A 17,273-nucleotide genomic window follows, 5' to 3' on the forward strand; every position below is an offset into this window, starting at 1 on the left:
AGTATGTGACATTTTATGTCTGTTCGTAAATTGGTATCATAAGGTCTGTCATTGAGTCAACTGGCGTGGTTTCGATTCTCCGGTTGTACGTGACAAGGAGTAGGGTTGTCTGTCCAACCTCGTGGGTTTTCTCCGGGTCATCTGGTTTCCTCCCGCTGCTAAAGACCTCTACGCGCAAGCGAATTATTGAAATAATAATGAACCATATGTTGGTCCCGAAATGACCTAGTTGGACGATAAATCCATCTCTCTCTCTCTCTCTCTCTCTCTCTCACTGTGTACGTAAATTGACTGTGGAGGCAATAGTTTCAAATGTCATTTAAATTCGATATGCACATCTGTTTCAACTTAGGTGCGTGGGCTATATGATATATAAACATAGACTGTTCAGGATAAATCTGTTAATAACCTTTCACAGTATGCAGTTTAATATATTTATATTTTATGATGAACATCTGGCTACATATTGTATCAAATGAATTCATGAGATTATGGATTTTTGAGATTTGGATTATTGGATTTAGACATGGTTTGTTCATTTTCAGATATTCGATCATATTGACATTAAATAACTGAAATATTTAGATTTTTGTCGAAAGAGAAATGCACAATGTCTTTTTATGATTTCCCTTTTGTTTCTGACAAAAATCTCAAAACAAAACAAACTGACACGAAAGATACAGCACCAAATACGCAGAATACCAGAGACGGTCCAATGATCGACTGACCTGGTATAAATGAGAGAGTCACAGTAAATGCAAATGACCAATTACTAAAAATAGCAATGGCACTCGCTGTACCCTTAACTTCCTATACTAGTTGAACATGTTACTTATTCGACAATTCTCAGATTCAATAATGTTTGTGTTTCCAGGGAAACAAATTTGACTTAGTTTTGGGGTATAAAAGGGGGTGGTATGTTGATGACTAAGTATTTTTGTAGTTATTGTATGTTTCTTTAATTAAAGATACATTATGGGAGATAAGATAAAGAGATGACTGTTCTCGCTATAATAGTTAGAAACTAGATAGTGTAAAGGTAATTTGCTGAAAATTTCAGTCAAATTTATCCACTATGAGCCGAGAAAGAAGCGGGTGAAATTTTTGCATAGTCTCGGTCATCATTACTAAAATCATTAATATGGACTAAGACTAGTAATTATTTCCCCTTATTTCATGATGGACGAATGTAGTGCGAGTTATAAATAGACAATTTTTCCCTTAATTTTTTTCTCCCCTCTTCCTGCATTTTTGGGTTGACTTTTTGGTCTAGAATTGGAGAAAAGGGATCAAATTTGCAATTTCATAGCAGTTTTGGGTAATACTGATGATATTACAGCGGAGGGATAGGGGGTGTAAAGTGTCTTTCTGCAGAGCAGTCATTGTGTCGGAAGTGAGATTTTCACCCCAGTCAACTTCAAATCCGTGTAGCAAAAAATCTAAATGGTCAACCCCCTACAAAATTATGATGAGGAGATTGCCAAATGTTGTCCCCATTGTGCCTATAAAGATTGGAACCAACGGAATGTTGAGAAAAAAGCTACAGCCTGTGATGTTACAGCCATTTAACATTGAAGTCAATGGGCAAATAATTGCTAGTCTGAGTCCATATAAACAGCATAGTCTCGATTATCCACTTTTATTGATTTAATTATCAATAGCCATAAGCGGCATATAGGAATCTAATCCAGCCTACATCGAAAGGTAGCCTTGACATCGAGAGTTTATTATGGTCTGGATAAGTTAATTAATGTCTAATTGATAATTTAGATAACATTTCAGGCCTAAAGAAAGACTTGTAATAAGCAGATTTTGCTCTTGCATAATGCATATTTAATCCCGGACAACATACCGATAATAAATCAAGAGATTTCTATTTATTTTTTACAAATAAATAAATACAAAAATGAATAAAACATAAGTCAATATTACATACGACATTTAATTTATATTATAATAAAATAAAATATATACAAAGAAAGAAATTAAGTCAATATTACATACAGCATTTAATTCGTATTAAAATAAAATACAAAATATATTATATACAAGGAATAACACATAAGTCAATATTACATACAACATTTAATTCATATTCTAATAAAATAAAATATATACAATGCATAACACAGACGTCAATATTACATACAACATTTAATTTTTAGAAAAAAATAAAATATATACAAAGAAAGGAACTTAGCCAATATTACATACATATTAGAATAAAAATAGAATATATAGTATATACAAAAAATGAACCATTTTTATAAGTCGACTTTACAGTACAAAGGTATAGCCTAAGTTGTTTTCGTTTCCTGTACCCTTCGTGTAAAGAGTACCTGCTACTTCTATCGACGTGCCTCTATATCACAGAATCTAATTTGAAACTAATCGCCGTATAGATGGTCCCAAATGGTCCAATATATTAGTTTGTGTCCTGATACAGGCTATCGGAGGGAATGTGGTGAGTATAAAGAAATCCCTGATTTGATAAATTTCTGATGATTATTATACTGATCGTTAATGGCGCTTCGAGATAGGTAAGAAAGACTTCGGTATAACTTCTATTTAAAGGAGCTAAATTGCTAATATTTGTGACTTAGAAATTGACACAAATGGGTCGCAATATATATATAAATGTATATGAAGTGATTTACATTCAATCGTTTCCGTTTTTACTCCAATTTCAAATCAGTTATGCTCGGCGAAATACGCCAGACGTCTCACTCCGATGGCTATCTCTTGCGTCTGGTTATTCCAGTCTACACCGCTAGTATTTATTGCGCATGCTCTCCAGACAAGAATATGGTGTCACCGTTTGATATGTTACAAATAGCACTGATACGTATTATGGTACCAATGGTAAAATGTTTAATTTGTCTTGGATATCAGAAGTTCATCTTTTCACATTAAGATCACAACATCAATGTGAATTTAAATTTACAAATAATTCGTGTTTTCGATATATGCACAGCCCACAATCACTCCTCACTTGTAAATCCATATGAATATCACAGTAAATACAGACTAAGATATATACATCTTTTCAGTATAAAAGTTATGATTGTTTTACAATATCACACATCTCAAAGTCAAAACAGGGTTGTTTATCTTTGCGATTTTTTAAAGTCTTTAACTAATCTTGCGAGTTCTTTCATGGCGGGAAAAATACCATCACCCGTTACAGCGCATGTCCCCTGTACGAACCATTTCCGGTCTGTAAATTTTCTCAGATTCAAACCTTCAATTAAAGCAGATGCGGACATCGCTCCTGTTAATAGAATAATAAAACAAGACACTCTAAAAACATATTTAAAAAGAAAGAATGAAGGGGAATCCACTAGGAAGGTAATATTGGATAAGATAAATTAATAAATGAAATGAAATGGAGTTGAGCCTCCTACTGTTCTGGTCCGTCTAGGCCAACGAAGACGGGCATACGTCATACAGTGTGCTATAGGGGAAATTTCGCCCGGGCATCGGAACTGTGGCCTACTCTTATATCGAATTCAAAATGCTGCCAATGGGTCTTTTACAAGCGCGCCAATGTGTAGCCTACATGGGGTCTCGGTTTTTCGTCCCATCCGAGCGACTAGACAGCTATCCTTGTCAGTCTCTCCGTCTTGCATCACTGACAAGGGGAAACCATGTCGGAAAATCCCAATGAACTTTCTCGGCAAATACAGGGATGGAACACGCGAGCTTGCGTCCTACCCACTTAGCCACCGTGGTTCCTAATGTTGGATAAAATAAATAGAAAGTGCGGGAGAACGGTTCTGAAGTCAAGAAACCCAGAAGACGAACACGTATCATCACACACGGAGATCGAAAGTAATAAATAATAACAGAGCTATCAAATTAAGCAAACGTATTCGGGGACCATTCAATCGCCCACTGCACTGCAGTTGGACTAAGACTAGTAATTATTTCCCTTTATTTCATGAGTTATAAATGCGAGTGCGAGTTATAAATTTTTCCCTTAATTTTTTTCTCCCCTCTTCCTGCATTTTTGGGTTGACTTTTTGGTCTAGAATTGGAGAAAAGGGATCAAATTTGCAATTTCATAGCAGTTTTGGGTAATACTGATGATATTACAGCGGAGGGATAGGGGGTGTAAAGTGTCCTGCAGAGCAATCATTGTGTTGGAAGTGAGATTTTCACCCGAGTCAACTTCAAATCCGCGTAGCAAAAAATCTAAATGGTCAACCCCCTACAAAAATATGATGAGGAGATTGCCAAATGTTGTCCCCATTGTGCCTAAAAGATTGGAACCAACGGAATGTTGAGCAAAAAGCTACAGTCTGTGATGTTACAGCCATTTAAAATTGAAGTCAATGGGCAAATAATTGCTAGTCTGAGACCAGTTACAGTGATACAAGGGAGACAATCCGCAAAGGAGCGTTATATTAATGGAGGCAGACCACCATTAATTTCCCCATTGACTTCAATGTTAATTCTGGCCTCTTTGCCCACCTCCAACTTTTCCCCAAATTTTCGTTGGGCTGAATGCTTTTCACTACAGACAGAGGAACAAATGGTCATGTCTTTGCACTAAATTTTGTATGAGGTTGACCACCAAAATTTTGAGATACACAAACTTGAAGAAGCATACTAAAAACATGTAACTAGTTGCCGTACATATGGCCGTAGCCAACCTGATAACCCTGTTATCCTTCCGCATCAAAATCATGAATATTTACCAAAACCTGGCAGAAAATGTTAATTCAAACCCTCTTCGTCCATTCTAGACCAAAAAATCAACAAAAATGGGCACACAAAAGGGGAGAAAAGAGAGAGAGAGAGAGAGAGAGAGAGAGAGAGAGAGAGAGAGAATTGCTTTAAATAGACGAACTACAGGGTACCGAGATGATGAAATTTAATGGTGGTCTGCCTCCTAATCTAGTACACGTCATGATACCCCGGCTCGTGCAGTAAGGTAAGACGTTAAACCCAATTTTATTTCATTAACATCATGATCGATTGTGTGTTTACACGATATCCCAATGTTAAGTACTATTCGCTTTTATAATCCTCGAGTGGTATTTAGTGATTGGGTACATTTAAAAACACAACATTCTTTTATATGGAATACAATCACTGGTTTATACACATATAACACGACCTGATAACGATAAGAGAATACTTGTTGAAACGTCGTGTTATATGTGTATAAACCAGTGATTGTACTCCATATGAATTGTGTTGTGTTTTTTACTATTCGCTTTTTAGAAATGGGGCAAACAGGGACTTTTTGATTGTAATTGATAGAGATTTAAACATTATAAGGGAGAGGTTGGGGCGCACAGATACATGGAACCCTAACCGCCCCCCCCCCCCCCGCGTATGACTATTGTAGTAGATACAAAACTATAAAACAACAGCGAAACTTGTAATGGCTGGACTGAATCTACAGTAGGCGCTATGAATCGACCAAGTTATGAAAATGAAATGAAATGAAATGGGGTTTAACGTCCTACTGTTCTGTTCCGAACTGGGCTAATGAAGACGGACATACGACATACAGTGTGCTATGAGGGAAATTTTGCCCGGGCAGCGGCACTACGGCCTACTCTTATATTGAATTCCAACTATCAAGGGATTTTTTACGTGCACGCCAATGTGTACACGGGACCTCGGTTTTTGTCAGGCCCTCCGGCCTGCATCACTGACAAGGGGAGCCACGCCGGAAAATCTGGGTGAACATTCTCGGGCAATGCAGGGATCGAACACCCGACCTCCAGGCTAGCGAGCCAGAATTTTACCCACTTAGCCACCGTGGCCCGTGAATGGTGGAACGGAATGATAACTGGAATAGAAATATGTAATATTATTCTTACCATTAAGATCTTGTTTATTTGCTAACACAACAATAGGAACACCTCTCATTTCATCACTGTCACATACTGTCATCAATTCATCATGAGCTTCTTGTAATCGTTCATGATCAGCGCTATCAACAACATATAATACAGCTGAAAAAGGTCAAATGTTATGTTCCATTTTTGAAAATAGAAATTTGTTTTTCCGGAATATGATTAAAATACATATCTATTTTTCGTTTCGTTTTTTTATACTTTCGATGGCCTACACTACATGAAGATCTGACCGGTAGTATTGGAAGGTCGCGTCTTTTGACCCTATGACGTCAGACATTGATTAATCAATCAACATTGACGTTTCTAGTGGTTCCGTGCATCTCACGCCAAGAACTCGCCGTAACAAACCGTTTCATTGACCAATTCCTCACATCAACTAGAACGCCTGTTATATAACAACTCTTCCAGATCCTAGTGTTGTGAAGACAAGTAAAATGAAATTTTAAACTATAAAACGAAACGAAATAGGATCTGTGTTTTAATCAGATTGTAAAGTTGTAATAAATTATACAAGATGCACATGGATCTAACTTGATTACACAATTATTGTGAGATATTAATGACGGCCAAAACACAAATTATATTTGTGTCTTTTATCCAAATCAGAAAAGCACCAAAACACTGATGTTGTGAAAATGCCATTTGAAAATAAAAATATGACCCTGTTTTTTTCAAGAGTCGTAACTACCGATAGCCTTCCGTCATTGTTTTGTTTTTAATGAACTAAATGATAACTTACCATCTGAATTTTGGAAATAATGTCTCCAGAGAGGTCGTATTTTATCCTGTCCTCCAACATCCCACATGGTGAATGTTACACCTTTAACAGGTGAGACAGTTTCTACATTAAATCCTATTGTAGGTATTGTCATCACATTTTCATCTAGCTTGATTTTATACAATAACGTTGTTTTACCTGAAAATGGACAAAATATATTAACTGGGGAGTATGAGATATTAGATAACGAGCTGGCAGTTCTCATTATAAAAGTTAAGACATAGATAATGTAAAGGGAATTTGCTGAAAATTTCAGTCAAATTGATCCACCTTGAACCGATATATTAGCGATTGAAGTTTAGGCTAGCCTCGATCATTATTAGGCCTACTAAAGTTGGTACGATATAAAACAAAGTCTCGATAATCCGCACAATACTGGATCTTCAAATTCGTGCGAAATATTTTGATATAAGGATTGTGGGTTAGGGTTAGGGTAAGGTTCCTAGCCCTAACCCTAACCCTTACCTACAATCCTGGTATCAAAATATTTCGCACGATTTTGAAGATCTAGTATTGTGCCGATAATCCACTTTTACGTTTAATTATTTTTCAAAACATGTATTCCAGTCCACTATATATCGCAGACAAGCGATGGCATACTTATATGCAGATTTAGCTCTTGTATAATGTATGTTTAATAAACTGAAACGTATCAGAAACACTCGGCAAACCTCGGCAGATTCCGTTACTCTACATATTAGGAAAACTTGCCGCTTATAGAAAGAAGTTATCAAGATTTCGTCGTTCGAAGCGTGTGTAGAAAATTGAAATGAAATTATACCAGTCTCTCTCTTATATCAAGAAAAGACAATTAGTGATTTTAATAGTTGCATGTCCTACCTGCGGCATCAAGTCCGACCATTAAAATTCTAGCTGGATCGTTCCTGAAATCTGCGTAAATATCCGCTAACTTGGAGAATAGAAATCCCATGATGAATTTTAGAAAGTGGTAATAAGTTGCTATCCTTGTACAACAAAGTGTATCTTAACAAAGCCCAGACTGTTGACTGATATATTCTGATTAATGGATTGAAATTATCTGAAAGTCGCTTTTATAGTTTTTATCTTTGGTCTAATTTTAGCAACGTTTTTATTTGGCCGTGTTCAGATTTACGTGTTTAGGGACTTCTTGCTAAATGGTGATGAAATTATCGGTGTTCCCTGTTTTACTTGTCAACAAAACCACGTTGGCGAATATGACGTAGACTTACAACCGCCTTGACATTCTTGGGATCTCGCCAAGTGATTAAAGGGACGCAACTTCTATTAATAAATGAATCTGGAGTAAGACTACTAATTTCTCATACTGTCTTCAGTGTTAAATCCATGGCATTTCTAAGACAGTTTATGGACATTCCGATGATTTTATTCTTTATCTAATAATAGACCAACAACCGCCTTGACATTCTTGGGATATGGCAATGTGGTTAAAGGGACGCAACTCCTATTAATAAATGAATGTGGAGCAAGACTACTAATTTCTCATACGGTCTTCAGTGTTCAATCCACAGCATTCCTTAGACAGTTTATGGGTATTCCGATGCTTTTATTCTTTATCTAATAATAGACCAACAACCGCCTTGACATTCTTGGGATATCACCAAGTGGATAAAGGGACGCAACTCCTATTAGCTCCGATCTGGGCTAATGAAGACGGGTGCTATGAGGGAAATTGTGCCCGGACAGCGGCGCTACGGCCTACTCTTATATCGAATTCCAACTGCCAAGTGATATTTTACGTGCACGCCAATATGTACACGGGACCTCAGTTTTTCGTCCCATCTGAGCGACTAGACAGCTGTCCTTGTCAGCCCCCCCCCCCCCCCACGTCCTGCACCACTGACAAGAGGAAACCACGCTGGAAAATCTCGATGAACTTTCGAGGCAAACACCGGCATCGAACCCGCGACCTCCAGGCCAGCGTCTTACTCACTTAACCACCGTGGCTCCCGTTTTAGAAATGAAATGGGATTTAGCATCCTATATTTCTGCGTCAACCGAGAGAGAGAGAGAGAGAGAGAGAGAGAGGGAGAGAGAGATGGGTTTAACGTCCTCTCCACACAAACCAGATCATTTCGGGACTAACATCTGGTTCAATTTATTTCAATACATCGCCACGAGGTTTTACAAGCTACCCAGGAATCGAATCCACGGCCCTTGACGTAATGACAGACCTTATGATACATTCGGCCATCACCCCCACCACCCCCACCCCGTGATAATGAAGATGAGTATATACGGGTGAAAATTGTGCCCGGGCAGTGACAGGGGTTCTTTTACGTGCACTCTCGACTAGATGTTGTTCCTTGCATTACTGGAAAGGGGTATCCATGCTGCTGGAAAATCCCGAGAAAGGTTCCAGTCAACATATTGTGCTAATACCTAAATGTCTCAAATATCTCCGAAAACACCACAAATTTAATTACAAATTCAATTTGAAAGTTAATGATTTCGTGTGTAATACGGATTAAAAGTGACGTCATGCCATTATTCTACGTAATATAATAGAATGACGTCATAACAATTAGATTTACCGTGTATATTACTACTGGAAAGTCACACATCGTATTTTCTACAAGAATATTTGCTATTTTAGCACGAATTTCTTCAAATTGACCTTAAATTGTCTTCATTAACTTCTATAAGGTAAGTGACAACAATATTCTGTTATTTTCATCATTAAAATTTAGGATTATTTCAGATTTAGATTTAGATATATTATAATAATTAAACAAGTGATTTAGATTAAGATCTAAGCCCCCGAACTAGATTATTTAATAAACACACGTTATAATAAAGATTGAATTAAGAAGAAATGAAATAGGGTTTAACGGGTCGCTGTTCGTCCCGGCTGGGCTAATGAAGACGGGCATACGCCATATGAAGTGTGTGCGATGATGGATATTACGGCCTACTCTTATTACAAATTCCAACTCAACTGACGTGGGTTCTTTTACGTGCACGCCTCTGTTTTTCGTCCCATCCGAACGACACGGCCTTGCCTTGACCCGACACATGTGAAACTGCGCTGGAAATTCCAGAGGAACTTTCTCGGTTCTCGGCCAACATCAGGGTCGAACCCGATACCTCCTGGCTAGCGAGCCAGCGTCTCATACGCCGTGGCGCCGTAACTCCGTGAAATTAGAGGAAAATAAACTCTAAAACTCATTAGCCCAGTCGAAGCAGAACAGTAGGACGTTAAACCACATTTCATTGTCAAAATAATTCAACAAATCCTGATTATTTATTCATTTATTTAATTATTCATTTATTCATTTATTCATTTATTTACTTACTTTCAATCATGTTAAATTATTACATGTAATTTATTCCAGAAATAAAATGGAGGATATTAAGATATTGCAGGAAGAACTGAGAACTAGGACATCTAAAACTCGACCAAATACTCGACCTAAAGGTTTGTTGAAATTGTAATATTCTTATCAGAGTGAGAGAGAGAGGGAGAGTTTAACATCCACTCGACACAAACTAGGTCATATGGTTCAATGTTATTTCAAAAATTCGCTTGCGCGTAGGGGTCTTTAGCAAATTGGAGAAAACCGGAGGACCCGGAGAAATACCACGGGGTTGGGCAGGCGACCCTACTTCTTGTCACGTACAACTGGGGATTCGAAACCACGCCAGTGACAGGCCTTATGATATAGGGCACACGTGCAAATCATTCGGTCATCTCCCCCCCCCACCCAACCCATTAATTAAATCATTTTATATCTGCGGCAGAAGAATATCCTAGAGAGTTGATTATAGGCCTGTCATGTGAATAAATGTCTAAATAATAAATTATATAACATTTGAAGCCAAAATAAAAACCTGTAATAGGCACATTTAGCTCTTACATAATACATGTTTAAAAAACCTAATTGAAAAGGGGGTGAGGAGTGGGGGTATATTTAAGATCTATTTATTTCTTTGGTAATATTTATATATTCTATTTTAATTTTTTCAGGATTTTTTCCTACACCTGGTCGTCCTATAATCCGATTTAAATTGGTTGATTTAGACTTCAGCCTCCAACTAGGCGACATCCAGGACATCAAAACACGACCTCTGTTTTTCAGCATCATCAACGATTCTGATGCTACGAGTCGTAGGAATGATAGACCAATATGCGAAATCTTGTCAAAAGCTAATTATAAGACCACAGCTGCTGAGATCGGTGGTGGTGATGGCAAAATTATTCCCGGAGATCTAACGAATAAGATGCTAGGTGCAGCTGGAACTCGTCAGAGAAACTTGAATGTTGCAAGACAGAAAGAAAATGACGAAATGAAATATGGCGATGTTGATAGAAAAATTATTCCTCAAGATCTAGAGACAAGGATGCCACGTACCCTTAGGTCGTCTGCAGTTATGACCCTTTCTAGAAACTTGATTCCTGGAGTTATAACGACAAAGATGTCAGCTGGAACAGTTGCTACATCTACCCTTAGGTCGTCTGTAGCTGAAACCCTTACCAGAAACTTGATTCCTGGAGATGTAAGGCCTAAGATGCCAGGTGGAACAATTGCTGCATATTTCACTCCATGTACCATTAAATCGTTTGCAGCGCAGAACCTTTACAGAAACTTGATTCCTGAAGATGTAACGACAAAGATGCAAAAGATGCAAGGTGGGACAGTTGCTACATATTTCACCCCATGTACCCTAAGATCGTCTGCAGCTGGGACCCTTTATAGAATTTTGAATGCTGTTAGACCGAAAGGAAATCAAGTAATCGTAGATGGAAATATTTCTGAAAGGACAACTTATAAAAATGGAGCCATAAATATGGTTGACAAAACGAAAGCTGAAAACGTCATAACTCAAGTCAAACCGACGTCTAGTGGAACCATTACTGAGATTGAAAGCTCAGACAGAATTATAAATCAACGGTGCCAAGATACCAAAGATATTGTTGATATAAACACCTCCAATTCTACAGTTTCATCAGTCATGACAGAACATCGACCTTTCTCAGATAAAACAGAGGAACAAGAAACACCTAAACCCAAGAATAGACAGAATTTTCTTAAAGTAAGTTTTTTTTGTGTTTAAAACGCATTGTCATGGTAACATATAACAAAATATTGTTTCCGTGTTATATACAATAATTTCAATGGGCATTATCATTTTCATTCAGAAAATTACTTAATTTTAAACTCACCAAGTTATAAAGATCCAAACACAGATTTCAATAAAGAAAAATATATTTTATCATTTTCAGAAATTCTGGAAAAGAATCAGCCGGAAATCAAAGAACAAGACAGAAAATAAAATAGGTCAGTTTTATATTTTATACTAGTACATCATCAATCAACTCATATAAAGGGGAGTCGCGGGTGACTCAGTGAGTAGGACGCTGGCTCACTAACCAGGAGGTCCTGGATTTTCCACGTGGTTTCCCCTTGTCAGTGGTGCAGGACTGAAGGACTGGCAAGGACAGTGTCTAGTCGTTCGGATGGGACGAAAAACGAAGTCCCGTTTCGGCATTGGCGTAAAGTTAAAGGAACTCTCAATTTTTGGAATTCGAATAATAGTAGACTGTAGCGCCGTTGTCAGGGCAAAATTTTCACCAAAGCACACTGTATTGTGTATGACCGTCTTTATTAGCCCAGTCGGAGCAGAACAGTAGGACGTTAAACCAAATTTCATTTCATTTCGAGATCGCACTCAATGATTTTTAATATAATTTTTGTTAAATCGAAATCTGTATATTTTTTTAAATATTTCAGATGAACAAAATGTTAAAACTATGAAGAAATCGTCCAAGCTGACATCTTTAATGTGTTTATGCCAACCAAAGACCATGGATTAAAATGGAGAGTGAAAGTTAATTGTTTATATATTTTATCTATAGAAGATCGTATCAATACAAGTTTTACTTTTATTTTTGTAAAAAAAAAAAAAAAAAATTTTAAAACCAAAAATCACGCCTAAATTCAACACATAACCTCCCAACAATGTATTTATATATAAAATTATTATTATTAGAAATTGTTTGCTTTGTTAACTTGTGGGGGGAGAGAGAGAGAGAGAGAGGGGGGGGGGGGGTAACGTCCACTCGACACAAACTAGGTCATTTCAGGACAAACATGTGGTTCAATTTTATTTCAATAATTCGTTTGCGCGTGGGGTCTTTAGCAGTGGGGGGAAACCGGAGAAAACCCACGAGGTTGGACAAGCGACCCTACTCCTTGTCACGTACAACCGGGGAATCGAAACCACGCTAATTAACTCAATGACTGACCTTATGATGCAATGCGCAGGCGCCAACTATTCGGTCGATCCGCCCTGGCAATGTCTTGAGGACAATTACGAGCAGTGAATTATAACGTTAGTGGGCTTCATCCTGCATGAACTTTGCGCACTTTTAGAGTCGAGCGAAGACGGGGTAATTTGGCTTGAATTGACAACTTAGTTCAACTCAAGGGAGATAATAAATTATTAAACAAATGACATGATTACGGGATGCAGACCACCATTAATTTCCCCATTGACTTCAGTGTTAATTCTGGCCTATTTGCCCACATCCAACTTTTCCCCAAATTTTCGTTGGGCTGAATGCTTTTCACTACAGACAGAGGAACAAATGGTCATGTCTTTCCACTAAAATTTGTATAAGGTTGACCACTCAAATTTTGAGATACACAAACTTGAAGAAGCATACTAAAACATGTAACTAGTTGCCGTACATATCACCATAGCCAACCTGATAACCCTGTTATCCTTCCGCCTCAAAATCATGAATATTTACCAAATTTGGCAGAAAATGTTAATTCAAACCCTCTGCGTCCATTCTAGACACCCCAAAAGTCAAAAATCAACAAAAATGGACATGCAAAAGGGGAGAAAAGAGCCAGAGAGAGAATTGATATTAATAGACGAACCACAATTAACGGTGGTCTGCCTCCAAATTTTTCGCGGAAGAAAACGGATTTATTCCTCAGGACCAGGTTCCAAATATTACCCCCCCACCCCCCCGTTGTCAAGAAAAAACGTTATGTGGTCAAAAAGTAATTACGGTTTAGGCAATCTCCAATCCAATCCTAACTAGAATCTCCATACAACCATTTAAAGATGTATTATGCAACAGCTAAATCTTCCTATCGCGAGCCTTTCTTTAGGCCTTAAATGAGCTAATATTGGGCCCTAGAAATTGACACAAATGGGACGCAACGCATATAATAATGTAATATGAATGTATATAAAGAGATTTACATTCAATCGTTTCTGTTTTTACTCTAATTTCTAAGTTCGATCCCTGCATTGGCCGAGAAAGTTCATCCAGATTTTCCGGCGTGATTCTCCCTTGTCAGTAATGCAGGACGGAGGGGCTGACAAGGAAAGCTGTCTAGTCGTTCGGATGGGACGAAAAACCGAGGCCCCGTGTACACATTGGCGTGCACGTAAAAGATCCCTTGGCAGTTGGAATTCGATATAAGAGTAGGCCGTAGTGCCGCTGTCCGGGCAAAATTTCCCTCATAGCACACTGTATGGCGTATGCCCGTCTTCATTAGCCCAGTTTAGGAGCAGAACAGTAGGACGTTAAACTCCATTTCATTTCATTTCATTTCTAATTTCTAATCCGATATGTTAGGCGAAATACGCTAGAAGTATCAATCGAATTGCAATCTCTAGCGCCAGGTTATTCCAGTCGACACCAATAGTATTTTTGACATGACTTGTGGAACATGTCTAACCTCGTTCTTCGTGTACCAATGGTAAAGTGTTTATTTTGTCTTAAATATTGGATATCAGAAGCCCATATTTTCCTGGTAAGATCACGGCATCAATGTTGATTTAAATTGACAAATAATTCATGTTTTCAATGTCGAAGACTTTGGATGATATTGAGTTAGATGTTAAATGTTATATAAATTACGGGGTTGGATGATCGAATGGTTAGCGAGTGCACGTTGTATCATAAGGCCTGTTCAACCTCGTGGGTTTTCTCCGGGTCCTCCAATTTCCTCCCACTGTTAGAGACCTCTACGCGCAAGCCAATTATTGAAATACAATTCAACCATATGTTAGTCGCGAAATGACCCAGCCCAGTTAGTTCCCTCATAGCACACCGTATGCCCCCCTTCGTCAGCCCAGTCGGAGATGAACATTGGGACGTTAAACCCCATTTCATTTAATTTCTCTGTATCTCCTTTTAATGCACATGCGTGTGCATCAAGTCGGACTCGTATGCATACCCAAATGAAAGCACAGATGCACAATTCTAGTAATTTACAGGAGCTTATAGAGCTATGAAATGAAATGAAATGGAGTTTAACGTCCTACTGTTCTGCTCCTATACTGGGCTAATGAAGACGGGCATACGCCATACAGTGTGCTGTGAGGGAAATTTTGCCCGGGCAGCGGCACTTAGGTTTATTCTTATATCGAATTCCAATGTATACATGGGACCTCGGTGTTTCGTCTCATCCGAAGGACTAGGTCCTGTGTATACATTGGAATGCACGTAAAAGATCCCTTGGCATTTGGAATTCGATATAAGAGTAGGCGATAGTGCCGCTGCCCGGGCAACATTTCCCCCATAGCACACTGTATGGCGTATTTCCGTCTTCATTAGCCCAGCATAGGAGCAGAACAGTAGGACGTTAAACCCCATTTCATTTTATTTCATTTCTAACAATTCCGATCAATGCATGCTCGTCGGAACACTTTGAGAGAACACCAAGATATTATTTATGGATAAAATAAACATTTCTCAGGTGGATCGATTCAAAGTTAATTATAGACTGGATGTAAATAATTCCTAAGTTTCCTCCGATTAAAATACCTTTCAGTCATAAAGATTGTTTCGTTTAAATTGATATATCAAACGAAGGGTCAATAAAGTGGTTGGATGGTGGTGGTGGTATTGCCGATTGATTGAAGTGCAGAGGACAAAGGCATTCCACGAACGTTCAGGGTCAAAGGTAAACGTCTCAACAAGGACGTGGGCCACATATTGTAGTCAGTCATCCATGCTCTTTAACCTTCTCCGTTTCGTCTCATTTCATTTTATTGCCACCTGACCTACAAATAACAAAAAAAACCTCAGTTCTACCACCGTCAAGCGACTCAAGCAGACGACAACTACACAGGTCTGTTATGATATCGAGCAGACGACACTTTACGATGTGAAACCGGGGAGATTCATTGACAACTATTCTGGGCCATAAAATAAACAGTTAAAAGTTAAACAAGCGAGATTCGTCAAGTGATATGATCGTTAGTTATAAGTGAAAGCGGACAGTTGACCAGTGGACGGATTTGTTTGATGTCAGTGGACAGTTGACCAGTGGACGGACTTGTTTGATGTCAGTGTTAGTGTTAGGTAAATGACCACAAACAAGGATATCATAATGGCCGAAACATGGAGTGTGACAGCCGGTAAGTAATTGTTTTAAGCATTAGTCGTAAATTTCAGCCTGTATTTAATTGTGTTATTTCTCATAAAAGCACACCGTTGCATTACATACACCAAAAGGCATTCCCACATTAGAACAAAGCAACGTTAACATAACGCCATTTTACACACTTGACTTTGATTTATGGTTGTAATTGTTTTCACATAGTTCACAACATACCACAGTATTGTAACACTTGACGATAAGATAGACTACCCATTTGAAAATAGTGTGGTGTCCAATATTCATATGTACTGATGACAACTAATAAATAACGATTATTATAATTATTACAATATTTATTGATCATGAATGCGTGTGTGTGTGTGAGAGAGAGAGAGAGAGAGAGATTAACGTCCACTCGACACAAACTATTTCGGGACTAACATATGGTTTCATTTTATTTCAATAATTCGCTTGCGCGTAGGGGTCTTTAAAGATTTTAGCAACTTACAAAAACCCCGCCATGATTAAACAGCTAACAATGCCGCTTATTCATTTTAATCTCCGTACAAGTATGCTATGTACAGGTAAGAGATGGGTAAATATATTCATTATAATCTCCCTACAGGTATGCTATGTACAGGTACGAGATAGGTAAATATATTCTAATGATGTTTATAGGTTTTATTAATCAGATATATAAACATATATCAGCATATCTATGTGTGATAGCCTTGGGTAAATAAAACAAGGCACGTATATGATATGTAGAAATGATACAGGTATCTACCTATATAAGCTAGATATAAACATCAAAGTATTCGCCCACCTTTAGATAAAACATATGTTTTTGTAAACTTTAAACTATCAATACAGATATGTAGAAATGATACAGGTACTTAACTATATAAGCCAGATATAAACACATGTAGCTATTAATATAGAACGAATAGTTAGTTATAATTTGTAATACAGATGGATTTATAAAACGACGAATACATAATTATGCAGTCACAGACTCAGCTATTATTTTAAAACCATTTTTGTCGCACGTAGAACGACGTTAAATTAGCTAAGTTTCTAACTCAATATGATCCAAAGTCTTCGACATTGAAAACATGAATTATTTGTCAATTTAAATCAACATTGATGTTGTGATTTTACTGGGAAAAGATGGGTTTCTATATCCAATTTGTAAGATTAAATAAACATTTTACCATTCGTGTACCATAATGCGTTTCAGTGCCATTTGTAACAAGGGACTCGAAGAAC

General features: G+C 37.8%; 2 protein-coding genes across 2 annotated transcripts in view; one reads left to right on the forward strand and one right to left on the reverse strand.

Annotated features, from left to right (window-relative positions):
* Nucleotides 1-2,140: 2,140 nt before the first annotated feature.
* On the reverse strand, nucleotides 2,141-7,646 carry LOC126815960 (uncharacterized). The gene is made up of 4 exons (XM_050542085.2): nucleotides 7,495-7,646; nucleotides 6,616-6,792; nucleotides 5,838-5,972; nucleotides 2,141-3,271 (listed from the first exon to the last, which is right to left on the reverse strand). Exons 1-4 carry the CDS (start codon nucleotides 7,583-7,585, stop codon nucleotides 3,108-3,110), a joined length of 567 nt encoding a protein of 188 aa, XP_050398042.2. The 5' UTR covers nucleotides 7,586-7,646; the 3' UTR covers nucleotides 2,141-3,107.
* An 8,121-nt stretch (nucleotides 7,647-15,767) lies between these two features.
* LOC126815870 (uncharacterized) overlaps nucleotides 15,768-17,273 on the forward strand; it is an 88,475-nt gene continuing 86,969 nt past the window's right edge. Inside the window, exon 1 of the mRNA XM_050541876.2 lies at nucleotides 15,768-16,041. The gene's annotated coding sequence lies outside the window, so the exon portion shown is untranslated. The remainder of the gene's footprint in view (nucleotides 16,042-17,273) is intronic.

This window comes from Patella vulgata, chromosome 3, assembly GCF_932274485.2.
Source record: "Patella vulgata chromosome 3, xgPatVulg1.2, whole genome shotgun sequence".
NCBI lineage: Eukaryota > Metazoa > Mollusca > Gastropoda > Patellidae > Patella > Patella vulgata.

Coding starts and splice junctions, on each gene's coding strand:
- LOC126815960 (XM_050542085.2), bottom strand. CDS start 7,585: ATGGGATTTCTATTCTCCAAGTTAGCGGATATTTACGCAGATTTCAGG. Junction 6,793..7,494: donor GGTCGGACTTGATGCCGCAG/GTAGGACATGCA, acceptor GTCCATTTTCAG/GTAAAACAACGTTATTGTAT. Junction 5,973..6,615: donor TTATTTCCAAAATTCAGATG/GTAAGTTATCAT, acceptor GACCTTTTTCAG/CTGTATTATATGTTGTTGAT.